The 13171-nt window shown below is 46.3% G+C and overlaps 1 protein-coding gene across 1 annotated transcript in view; it reads left to right on the top strand.

Moving 5' to 3' along the window:
- Positions 1–13171, top strand: part of LOC147640648 (zinc ion binding protein) — a 74570-nt gene extending 61399 nt beyond the window's left edge. The window contains exons 4-7 of the mRNA XM_086813795.1: positions 11891–12167; positions 12307–12382; positions 12459–12505; positions 12595–13171. Coding sequence (XP_086669921.1) covers positions 11891–12167; positions 12307–12382; positions 12459–12505; positions 12595–12796 — 602 coding nt within the window. The 3' untranslated portion in view covers positions 12797–13171. The remainder of the gene's footprint in view (positions 1–11890; positions 12168–12306; positions 12383–12458; positions 12506–12594) is intronic.

Here is a 13171-nt window from a genome sequence, read left to right on the forward strand (position 1 = left end):
TTAACAGGTGCTGGACAGGTGCTGGACAGGCCTGTTTTCTCAAATTCAGGCGACCAGAATCAAGACAGCCAACTGTTTGAGCAAGTACAACGCCTGGCACGTATCCCGAGGCGGTACAGACGGGTACTGTGCTGATTTTCAGATCTGTATTTTCAAGGACAGCATAGGAGTGAGCATCAGGAGGAAGATACAGGCAAGTGCAAGCACACGTGTGAAGCAGGGTTGTGGATTCAAGTGCCTGCAGGCACAGATTGGTGCTGTTGCTTCCTCCAGTGTTGTTTCACGAGCTGAACTTGGTAAGCTCTGTTTCTATTCATCCATCTCTCTTTCTATTGCTTGATGTCTGCTGCAGGTATGTGTTATCTGGCTCCTTGTGAGAGGAGGGGTATGGCAGAATGACAAGGGATTAAGACAGAGATTGAACAGGACATGTATGTTTGAGTTGAGAAGATGTATCATGCTCTTGAGTTATGCCTGATGTATGCCCATGGCTGGCCTGCTTTGTGATCTTGGCTGATCAGAGGGAGGCACAGTGTGTTGCTTGAGGACACAGATCTGTGTGCATAGATCCTCTGTGCTGAGAAGGATTTGTGGGCCGTCAGATTGGACTTACAGGTGTAAACTCTTGGCTGGTCTTTGTGTTGTACTCAACCATACATATTATTTTAATTGAATAAAGAAATACCGCAAGGGGCGCCAAGCTTTGGGGCCAACAGGTGTCGCTGTGTTTTCAGATTTGGGCACTCTAGCCCCAATCTGTGTTTTGTTTCTCATCTAGACTACAAGTGGATGGGTGATTGCACCTACCGCACTCTGGTTTCCTATCAGAGGCCGGTTTCAAGGTTCCGTTGCCGGGACCAATCATCAACTTTCTGAAGGGGGTGAGCTCGTGGTTGTTTTGGAGAAAGCCATCGCTGAAAATTCAGCAATCATGTCTGATACAGAGGAAGAGTACTTCTATCATGAAGAAGAAGAGCAAGAGACTTCTCCTGAAAGAGATGTATCTGAGGATATTTTTGCAGGAGAACAGGCTGCAGATGTTGAGCCTTATGAGGATGTAACACAGCCAGAAGATGTGCATGGTAAAGAGGATGATGATGCTCGGTTCAAAGATCGCTTGGCTAGTGTTATGGATACTTTTATGCAGCTCACCCAGAGTGAGAGATTTGCTGAATTTTTGAGATCTCGCTCAGAGCCTCGCACAGAGCCCCAGAAAAAGAAGAAGAAGGTTCGTTCGAAGAATCTTTCTCAAGGTCATAGTGGTACCACTCCACAGGATCCATCTCCTGCACAGTTTCCGAACATGCAGCATGCTTTTGGTGCTAACCCACAGAGTTCCTTCTATGGACAGCCACCTATTCCTCAGCAGAACATGCATCCAGGGTACTTTGGTGGTGGCTCAGTGTTTCAATCCATGACTGGGGGTTATCCTCAGGGAGGCATGGGTATGTATGGGCCTTTTGGAGCCAATTTTCAGCCTGGCATGCAAGGGAATATGTATGGTGGTATGCAGTCCGGTATGCAAGGAAATGTGTTTGGAAGCATGCAACCTGGGATGCAAGGCAATATGTTTGGTGGCATGCAGCCAGGTATGCATAATGGAATGTTTGGAAACATGGCTGGGATGTATGGTATGCCTGGTGTTGGAATGGGAAATGTTCACCCAATGATGGGTATGAATGTTGGGGGCAGCAATCTCACGAAACCACTTCCATATGATAATCTAACGCCTATGGGAAAGGCGAAGGATTACAAGGAAGGGGGAGCTGCAGTGAAGTTTGACACTTTCAGTGGGGCCAAGGATAAATTGAAGGCACTTACCTTTTTACAGCAGTTTGATGCTGCTTTTTCTGGTGGGAATTACACAGAGTCCTCTAAGGTGAGGAAAGCTGCCACTTTTCTCAAGGGCAATGCTTTGCAGTGGTGGTCTACTCTTCTTTTGCAGGGCATAGCACCCACTACATGGGTCCAATTCAAACAGGTTTTCTCTTCCGTATGGCTCACATCTACATTTGAGGTGGATGTTATGACAGCATGGCACAAGCTGGATGCTTCAAAGTGTGATAGTTTGGAGGATTATAACAAGAAGTTTTGGGAAGCTCTTCTCCCAGTGACTTCTTATCGTGCCGTGCCATTATCTGAGCAGGTAGAGAAGTATTGTTGTGGGCTGCCCAAGGAGGTACGAGATTACTGTATAAAGACAAGAGTAACGAACATGTCACAGATGATTGAAAATGCTATGACAGCTAATGCGTTACTCACAGGTGGTTCATCTGGGTTTAAAGGCAGTAAGAAATTGGGCAAGAAAGCTGACAAATTTGGGCATGCTTCTCGTGATGCTAAAGGGTCTACAGAGACAAAGTATAAGAAGTTGCCAATGCCCAAAAGGACTTCTGAGGAAAGACAGGCTTTGAGAGATGCTCAAAAGTGTTTTTACTGTACTGAAGAGGGGCATATGTCATTCAATTGTCCCAAGAGAACGTCCAAGAAGGACCCTGACAATAAAGGAGAGCCCAAGCCAAAGAAACCAAAGCCTTCTACAGGCTTAGTTCCTGATCTTGTGGGGGAGCAGCTAAGTGGTGAAGCTACAGAGTTGTGCAGGGCATGGGGCAAAGTGAGAGATCAGAATGCTTTGATCTTCTTTGACACAGGTGCTAGAGCCAACTTCATTTCACCAGATTTGGCTGGCCGATTGGGGATTCGCGCAGAGGAGATGGGGCCGTTACATGAGGCTAATATGGCTTGTCCAGGGTATGGAGAACCCGTTACTCCTATCATTGGGAAGCTTCGGCTTCATTTGCAGGGTTATGTGGACAGTGAGGAGTTCTTCATCATGCCTTTGGATGGCTGTGATGTTTTGTTGGGGATGCCATGGTGCCACAGGGTACATGCGGTGGTGGATACTTTCAATAGGAAAATTACTCTGACTCATAGAGGGAAAGAGCATGTATTGGATGTAAAACTCAAAGGGGAATCTGTTCCTATTGTATCCGCTTCGGCGATTTCATCAGTAATGAAAAAGCATCTTTCCGCGTACTTGATTTATGTAAAGGATGCACAGGATGATGAGTCTAAGTCTAATTTGTCAATGTTAGATAAGGACAGGGCTGATTTCTTAAGTGGGTTTCAAGACTGTTTTTCCGAGTCATTGCCAGGAGAATTACCTCCTGAGAGGCCAGAAGATCATGCTATCATGTTAGTGCAGCCCAACAGGAAGAGATTATGAGTCAGGTGCAGGAGCTATTGAATAAGGGGTTGATTCAGCCTAGCTCATCACCCTTTTGCTCACCTGTGCTCTTAGTGCAGAAGAAGGATGGTTCTTGGCGCATGTGTATTGATTACAGGGCGCTGAATAAGAATACCATCAAGAATCGATTCCCCATACCGCGGATCGATGACATATTGGACCGCTTACAGGGCTCCACAGTTTTTAGTCGTATTGACTTGAAAAGCGGGTATCATCAGATACGCATTAGACCCGAGGATGTACATAAGACAGCATTCCGAACCACATTTGGGTTGTATGAGTTCTTGGTTATGCCCTTTGGTTTGACGAATGCGCCTGCCACATTTAACAGAATGATGGACAGGATTTTCAGGCCTCATAGAGAGTTTGTGGGCACATTCTTTGATGATATGATTGTGCATTCACAAAATGAGGAAGAGCATAGAAGGCATTTGGCCATTGTGTTTGCAGAACTCAGAAACCATAGATTGGTGGTTAATGGCAAGAAGAGTGAGTTTTTCTTGCAGGAGATACATTTCTTGGGGCATATTGTGTCTGGTCATGGAGTCCGTATGGATCCAGCAAAGGTGGAAGCAATACCTAATTGGCCAACTTTGAGGACCGTGCATGATGTACGCAGCTTTCTAGGATTGTGTTCCTATTACAGGCGTTACATACGGCACTTTGCTGAAATTGCTTCACCTCTTCATGCTTTGACGAAGAAAGCAACTCCGTTTAGATGGGCTGATCGGGAAATTACAGCATTCAAAAAGCTCAAAGAAAAGCTTACTTCGGACCCAGTATTGGTGTTACCGGACCTCCGAAAGGCTTTTGTTGTCCAGTGTGATGCATGTGGAAGTAGCATTGGTGCAGTTCTCATGCAAGAGGGACATGTTATAGCCTATGAGAGTAGAGTTTTGCAAGATGCAGGTGTATGAGAAAGAGATGTTGGCTGTAATTCACGCTCTTTCTACATGGAAACACTACTTGCTTGGGGCTGATTTCACTGTGCAGACAGATCATCAGACCTTGCGTTATTTCCTCACGCAGACTAAGCTTTCAGAGAAGCATATGCGTTGGGCAAACTTTTTGTCAATGTTTCACTTCCAGATTGTGCATGTGGAAGGCAAAAAGAATGTAGTGGCAGATGCTTTGTCACGCAAGCCACAGGTCTCTGCAGTTTCACTTGCTTATCATCATGAGCTTGATGAAATGAAAGAGCAGTATGCCCATGATGAGGATTTTGAAAAGTTGTATGATCAGATGTTTGAGGGTCAGCGGCATGAGCATTACACTCTCAGAGATGGGTTTTTATTGATGCATGGCAGACTGTGTGTTACCAGGCCATTGCGACTCAAGGTTATGATTGAAAGTCATGCTCCACCGTATGCAGGTCATAGAGGTATTGACGCCACGGTCAAAGCAGTGGAGACTTTCTTTTATTGGCCAACCTTGAGAAGAGATGTTGATGCCTTTGTGAGGCAATGCATCGTATGTCAGAAGGTAAAGTTTGACCGTCAGAAGACACCAGGGTTATTACAGCCTTTACCTATTCCGGATAGACCTTGGGAGAGCATTGCCATGGATTTTGTATTTGATCTTCCACGGACACAAACGGGAAATGATGGCATCTGGACTATCATATGCAGGTTCAGTAAGCAGGCACATTTCATTCCCGTGCGGAAGACAATTAAAGTGGATCATATGGTGAAGTTGTTCATGGCGAACATCTTCAAGTATCATGGCTTGCCTACGTCTATCATTAGTGACCGTGATCCACGGATGACGAGTTTGTTTTGGAGAGGGTTGTTTGACAACATGGGTACAACTCTCAAGTTTTCATCATCATTTCATCCACAGACAGATGGTCAGTCAGAAGAGGCTAACTCTACAGTGTTGGATCTTCTCAAGTGTTATGTGTCAGAGCACAAGCAACAATGGGAAAAGTATCTTCCTTTGGTGGAGTTTGCATATAACAACACTGTACATAGCTCGACAGGCAAGGCGCCTTTTGAGATTGTAGAAGGAGGGAAAAAGGTACCACCCATTTTGCATACAAAGGATAAGATCTTTGAGGCTGATCAGTATGTGGAGAGCTTGGATGAAGCTTATCGGAGAGTTAAGTTGGCCCTCCAGAAAACTCAGCAGAAGCAAAAGAAAGCCGCAGACCGTCACAGACGTGATTTACAGTTTGCATTGGGTGATTGGGTTCTTTTGAGCTTTGAAAAGGCTAGACTCAAGAAGATGAAGGGTAAAGAGCGCTTATTCCCTAAGTTGAGTATGCGATATTATGGGCCTTTTCAGGTTTTGGAAAAGATTGGTGAGGTAACCTATCGTTTGAAGTTACCAGATCACTGGAGGATTCACAATGCTTTTCACGTGAGTCTTCTTCGACCTTTCCGTGGGGATGTGCCTGAGGATGTATCAGATGAGGCTCAGCCGGAAGTTGAGGAACTTGATGAGGTTCTGATTCCAGAGCAGATACTGGCACATAAAGAAAGGAAGGTACGAGGTAAAGTTTCCCGTCGCTATCTTGTGAAGTTCAAGAACTATTCACCGATGGATGCGAAGTGGATGGAGGAAGGTGACTTAACAGATTCACCTCAGGTTTTGCAGCTTTATCTTGATGCCTTTGAGTTAGAGCCGACTCTTATTGTGGCTCATTCAGGTTCAGCAGAGCATGGGTCTGGAGCATTACCTGATGCTCAAGAGGGGGGTAGCACCTCCACTCCCTTGATACAGACAGGCTCCGATGACATCTAGAGGTTGCTTGGTGCAGATTTTATCTCATCCGAAGGTACTGAGGCTGACAGTACATCTGTTTATGGGACTTCTATGATATATGTGTACTAGTCACATGGAGATTTTTGTGGATATGTATGGTTCACAGTGGTATACAACTTGGACTATTACTATGCCATTGGTTTGCAGTGAATGATGATACATGTGTATGGCTCAGAGAGATTGGGACGCTGATCTTGCCATATTGTATATTTCACTTTGGATATTTTGATGCATCACCAGAATGCAATCGAGGACGCTTGCCATCTTTCAAGAGGGGGGTATGTCATGGCCCTGTGAAAATGGAGCAGGACAAGTGTGGGCATGGTGGTTGCAGGGTCAGAATATTTTATGATTCACATGGGGGGTGCCCGGACAGTGTTTAAGATGTGTGGACATCCCTAGGTGTGAAGGGGGAAACTAAAAACATTAAGTTTTAATGTTTATTGAAGTTTGCCCCTAGGCCTTAGTGGCCCTAGGAACTTATTTAAGTTGGGGCCCTAGGGATTAAATTGGGGAGGAGTTTTTCTCTCTCTTCTCTCTCTCTCTTCTCTCTCTCTCTTCCCTTTTTGGGGAATCGTGTAGTAAAAGGGGAGTTTCCTTCATGCGCTTGAGAACTAGCGTGGAAAAGCTCAAGAAGGAGGAGGTGGCTGCTGAAGACCAGTCTGGTTGCTGTTTTTCTGAGTGGAACCAGCCGTACAGCACTGTACGGCCATAACTGGGCACACTCTGTCTCTCTCTTTCTCCTCTGTTGCTGGCGGCGCACAGAACTGTTGCTGGTTTGGCTGCGCAGAAGCCCTGTACAGGCTGTACAGACTGTTTTTCAGCAAGTACACCTTGTACAGCTGCCGTACAGTGTACGGGCAGCAAGGTACAGAAGGTACAGTTGCTGCAGAGGTGTTAACAGGTGCTGGACAGGTGCTGGACAGGCCTGTTTTCTCAGATTCAGGCGACCAGAATCAAGACAGCCAACTGTTTGAGCAAGTACAACGCCTGGCACGTATCCCGAGGCGGTACAGACGGGTACTGTGCTGATTTTCAGATCTGTATTTTCAAGGACAGCATAGGAGTGAGCATCAGGAGGAAGATACAGGCAAGTGCAAGCACACGTGTGAAGCAGGGTTGTGGATTCAAGTGCCTGCAGGCACAGATTGGTGCTGTTGCTTCCTCCAGTGTTGTTTCACAAGCTGAACTTGGTAAGCTCTGTTTCTGTTCATCCATCTCTCTTTCTATTGCTTGATGTCTGCTGCAGGTATGTGTTATCTGGCTCCTTGTGAGAGGAGGGGTATGGCAGAATGACAAGGGATTAAGACAGAGATTGAACAGCACATGTATGTTTGAGCTGAGAAGATGTATCATGCTCTTGAGTTATGCCAGATGTATGCCCATGGCTGGCCTGCTTTGTGATCTTGGCTGATCAGAGGGAGGCACAGTGTGTTGCTTGAGGACACAGATCTGTGTGCATAGATCCTCTGTGCTGAGAAGGATTTGTGGGCCGTCAGATTGGACTTACAGGTGTAAACTCTTGGCTGGTCTTTGTGTTGTACTCAGCCATACATATTATTTTAATTGAATAAAGAAATACCGCAAGAGGCGCCAAGCTTTGGGGCCAACAGGTGTCGCTGTGTTTTCAGATTTGGGCACTCTAGCCCCAATCTGTGTTTTGTTTCTCATCTAGACTACAAGTGGACGGGTGATTGCACCTACCGCACTCTGGTTTCCTATCAGAGGCCGGTTTTAGCAGGCGGGGACTGAAAGGCTAGCGAAGGGCAGAAGCTGGGTAGGCGAAGGCAGCAGAAGGGCAGGCGAAGGCAGTAGAGGCAGGCGGGAGCAGCAAAGAAACAGGCAGAGGCAACAGAGGGCAGGCGGGGGCAGCAGCGCAGGTTCACGTCACTTCAGCAGCGCAGCTCACAGTATTCGCCATTTCATAGATTTCCCTTCAGCACGTCGTCACTTCAGCAGCGCAGCTCCCTTGTCTCTCTTATGGGCTGTTTTTGCCATTGCCAAATCTTGACTGGTCGGCCAGTTCTCCTTATGCCCAAGGGCCTATAAATAGGCGTAGGTGCTCATTGAGTAGATCATTCTCTCCCTTATGGAGTGGGTCAAGAATTAGGACTGTTTTGGTGTACTACACCTTTTCAAGAAGGCAGCCTATAGCTGTAGATGTAGGGTACCTTTTTGTACCATATGAATATACTGAATTTCCAGCTCTCTCTCTCTCTCTCTCTCTCTCTCTCTCTCTTCTGTTTGCGTTTTTGCATCAGCATGTTCTAAGTGGTGTTTAGGGCTGAAAGAAAACTCCGAGAGCTTCCGCGTGTTACATTGGTATAAAAGCATCAGGCTCAGCAAAGCTAAACACTGTTTCAGTCCCATATGATGGTGTACAGGTCCAAGGTACAGGAAAAGTGCACGGATACGAAGCCCAAGTCAAGGAACACAAGATCGGGAAGAGCTCCTAGGAGGTTTGTTGGTGGTGTTCTACAAAGCCAGAGGGGATGGCAGTCCTGTGAGCCAGATAGGTTCTTGGGCAACGGTCCCAAGGAAGGAACAGATGCATAGATCTTATTCAGAGTCAAAGTGGTTTTGGAGACCGGGCCGGTTTTTCAGAGAAAAGGGTTGCCAGAGATGGATGGATGACAGAGGGACATCGGGAAAAGAATGGGATGATGACAGTCATCGAAGAACAGGTTGGAATCCCGTCATCAAGTTTAGCAGAGGGGGATATCATGTGCAAGAATTGCCATGGACATATCCTGACGCTAGTCTAGAAGGGGCAGCCAGAAAAAGATGATAAGAACGAGAAGTTGGAGCATAAAGTGCTGTTTTGGCTAGTGTGGACTTGGATCCTGTCGGCTGCAAGGAGGGTACTGTTGGCTGCTACAAGGTCTGTCGACTGAACCAGATGAGAGGCGGCTGAAGGCGCATCAAGTTGTATGAGATTTTGTCCAGTCGACTGCTGGTCGGCCAGTTCTCCTTATGCCCAAGGGCCTATAAATAGGTGTAGGTGCTCATTAAGTAGATCATTCTCTGCCTTATGGAGGGGGTCAAGAACTAGGACTGTTTTGGTGTACTACACCTTTTCAAGAAGGCAGCCTATGGCTGTAGATGTAGGGTACCTTTTTGTACCATATGAATATACTGAATTTCCAGCTCTCTCTCTCTCTCTCTCTCTCTCTCTCTCTCTCTCTCTCTACTCTCCCTTCAGTTTGCGTTTTTGCATCAGCAATGTTCTAAGTGGTGTTTAGGGTTGAAAGAAGACTCCCAGAGCTTCCGCGTGTTACATTGGTATCAGAGCATCAGGCTTAGCAAAGCTAAACACTGTTTCAGTCCCATATGATGGTGTACAGGTCTAAGGTACAGGAAAAGTGCATGGATACGAAGCCCAACGCAAGGAGCAGAAGATCGGGAAGAGCTCCCAGGAGGTTTGTTGGTGGTGTTTCACAAAGCCAGAGGGGAGGGCAGTCCTGTGAGCCAGATAGGTTCTCGGGCAACAGTCCCAAGGGAGGATTATCCTCCAAGGGGTGATTTGAGAGTGCCAGACTCATATTCTCAGGAATGAAGACCAAGATAGTGTTCAGAGTAAGGGCAAGAATGGATTGGGGACTGGAAAGAACAGATGCATAGATCTTATTCAGAGTCAGAGTGGTTTTGGAGACCGCGCCATGTTTTCAGAGAAAAAGGTTGCCAGAGATGGATGGATGACAGAGGGGCTTCAGGAAAAGAATGGGATGATGACAGTCATCCAAAAACAGGTTGGAATCCCGTCATCAAGTTTAGCAGAGGGGGATGTTATGTGCAAGAATTGCCATGGACATATCTTGACGCTAGTCCAGAAGGGGCAGCCAAAAAAGATGATAAGAATGAGAAGATGGAGCATAAAGTGCTATTTTGGCTAGTGTGGACTTGGAGAAGGACTTGGATCTTGTCGGCTGCAAGGAGGGTACTGTCGGCTGCTGCAAGGTCTGTCGACTGAACCAGATGAGAGGCGGCTGAAGGCGCATCAAGTTGTATGAGATTTTGTCCAGTCAGCTGGCCGACTGCTGGTCGGCCAGTTCTCCTTATGCCCGAGGGCCTATAAATAGGCGTAGGTGCTCATTGAGTAGATCATTCTCTCCCTTATGGAGTGTGTCAAGAACTAGGACTGTTTTGGTGTACTACACCTTTTGAAGAAGGCAGCCTATGGCTGTAGATGTAGGGTACCTTTTTGTACCATATGAATATACTGAATTTCCAGCTCTCTCTCTCTCTCTCTCTCTCTACTCTCCCTTCTGTTTGCGTTTTTGCATCAGCATGTTCTAAGTGGTGTTTAGGGCTGAAAGAAGACTCCCAGAGCTTCCGCGTGTTACACTGTAAATGCCCCGAATAATACTTGATGCTCATGAATGCTATCTGCTACATGCTTATGAATGCTATGATATGCCATGTCACGTGTACACCTTCTAGGTGTGCACGTGACATGAGGCAGGGACTCAAGATGGATTGCCTCACCCCAATCCAATATGACCCGGACCCCCCATTCATCAGGCTCTCTTAGGATGATAGGAACCAGGTGATTAGATATACATAAAGGATACCTAGATCACGATACATGAGCCATTCTCACACAAACGGCAATACTACATGGATACTTTCATGATGCTTATAGAGGATGGTTTCATACTAAGGGCGAGATATCTTGACATATACATCTGACATGCCATGCGATTGGAGTGGGCTAGTTGCGGGTGTCATTGCACCGCCTAAGGATAGAGACAGGGAGAGGCATGCAGATACCTCGTGAGGAGAGGATATGCACTATGTGCAAGTAGGAGGTCGAGTTAGAGGAGCACTTCATATGCAGGTGCACCGTGTATTATGAGATTCGAGGGAGGTTCCACTTTCTTTTCAAAGAGGGGTTTGGACCCTTATCCAGGATCATGGATTACCCAAATCAATGGTGCCTGGGCCTCTTCCCACTAAAGCTTCATCGCAACAGAGACGCATTGATTAGGGAGTCGAGATCCCATGGGAGACATCCACCCCGGCCCCGGGCGACCATCACTCAGCTCTTCCAACCACGAGAGGACACCCCACCAGCCACCATGGATGACATACCCACAGCCTCTTTGAGTCACACATTCTGGAGTGCCCGACCCCCCGCCAAACCCCACGTTGGTGTGACTCCAGACCGGACCACGGCACTACAGCAAGCCGGATGTCCCAGACTCCCTGGACCTCGCCAGAAACACAGACATCAGCCCCAGCTTTTGGAGATCTCGGAGAGGCACAGAGCCACCTTCCCACACTTGGCAGATCTGCAGAGCCTTCGACAGGCTAACCCCATGCTCCATATCCTTGATGGCCCCCTCCCCCTACCGGGGTGCTAGCTCCATAGGTTGTATGATGATGATGGTCCCCCTTTGTATCATATGGCTCGGATTTGACATTCCCAGCTCATAGCGCTAGTTTTCTGTTTTCTTTTGTACAATGATGAGATTACATGGACATTTTTGTATCACTTTTGGTCTCATAGACCCACTGGGTCTTTTGAAGACGTTTAATATTACTCTCTCTCTCTCTCTCTCTCTCTGTGTGTGTGTGTGTGTGTGTGTGTGTGCACGGGTGTCCCCCCTCATATGAGGTTAAATCCCTTGCAGAGCGGCCAGCCATGGAGGGAACCGCCCTTCCTAGTTCCTATGGAGGGTTCTGAGCATGTACATTTAGCCTATGGCTGTTTGTTTCTTAACTAATGGAAGGATCTTTTTACCAAGAAAAAAAAATAAGGCCATTGGTTTTATTAAATCAGTATGGCTACATTTCTTTCATGCCTGCTTTGTGGCTTGGCTTTTTTGGTTTTGCATTAAAAATGGGGCGTGCTGACCTTTGCAAGGTTTTGTGCTGCAGATGGTATTGTAAAACATGATCAGCTGCCTCCTGCATCAGCAGAAAAGAAAGTGGCTGATAGAAGTACAGAAAAGCTTGCTGTAACTCATGCACAGTCAGTCAAAGCCTCTGAACCTGTGAAGATCATGAGCAAGGCTGAGGGTCCGGTTTTGCAACCGGCACAAGACAGTGCAGTGGCTGGGAAGGATTCCCACAGCTCACTGCCTGAGGGTTTTTTTGATAATGTTGATGCCGACTATAGAGCTCGAGGACTAGAGCCTCCAAAATACGATATTCAGTGAGCCTTTTGTCTTTATTGTTGTGTTTCTAAGATGTTTGCCCATAGAGACTTGTTTAGGATCTTGTTGTACAATTTCAGAATCCAGGCGAATGAGAAGATTACATGCTGTGCAATGCTATTGCATGTTCTTTAACAGGGATGAGTGGAAGGAGTTTCAAAAGTCGATTCGTGATGACATACAAGAAGTAGATTTGAGATTGGAAGAGGAGGAGGTATAACAACTTGTGGTTGTTTGGTTCTGCAGTTTTGGTGCAAGGCTGGATTTTTTATATTTGTTTCATTTTACAGTTTGATGCAGCTGAAGACAGGGAGGAGCTAGAAACTTTACAACAAAGGTCTGTCGTTTCTTGTGAACTTTTGCCAAGTATGATTTATTTGATAGCTCTTTAATGTTGTTTTGAATTGAATAGTTGATTTGCCACAGGGAACTTTTAGATCGCGTAGAGAAACTACGTAAAAAGGAGCAGGAAAAATCAGAAGCAACAGAGATTACAGAAGTAATAGCAAAAGTGGCAGCTAGAAAACCTTTCATGAATGTCAACCTCACCATGGATGAGGATTCTGGCAGTGATGATGACAGTGAGGAAGAGAACGCACTCATGGATTGGAGAGCAAAGCGATTCTAAGTGGCGTAGTCAAATGGGCCAGGCCCTCCACATGGCAAACAGTTTTAAGGAAGAAAGAGTTGCAGCCTTCTTGCTGGCTTCACTTTCCAATTTTCGCTAGACTGAAATTTTGTGGCAGGCACTTTCGCTATGGAATAGATGCTATTATCGAAAGTGAACTTGATGGCAGCCAACACATTGCTCTTCAGAATGACCACTTGTTTATGGCAGCCAACACTTTGTTCTTCAACATTACCACTGGCTTCAAGACAGCAAAATCCCATACATGTAAAATGATGTTTTTTTGCCCTGCTGTCTTCGAAGTCCAAACGAATATCTTTGACAGTGTCTTGTATGAATGAGTTCTAGTTGAAGTGGTTTCTAGTTTTTTTTAAA

The sequence above is a fragment of the Cibotium barometz genome, chromosome 2 (genome assembly GCF_041138505.1).
Source record: "Cibotium barometz isolate CiBa-2024 chromosome 2, ASM4113850v1, whole genome shotgun sequence".
NCBI lineage: Eukaryota > Viridiplantae > Streptophyta > Polypodiopsida > Cyatheales > Cibotiaceae > Cibotium > Cibotium barometz.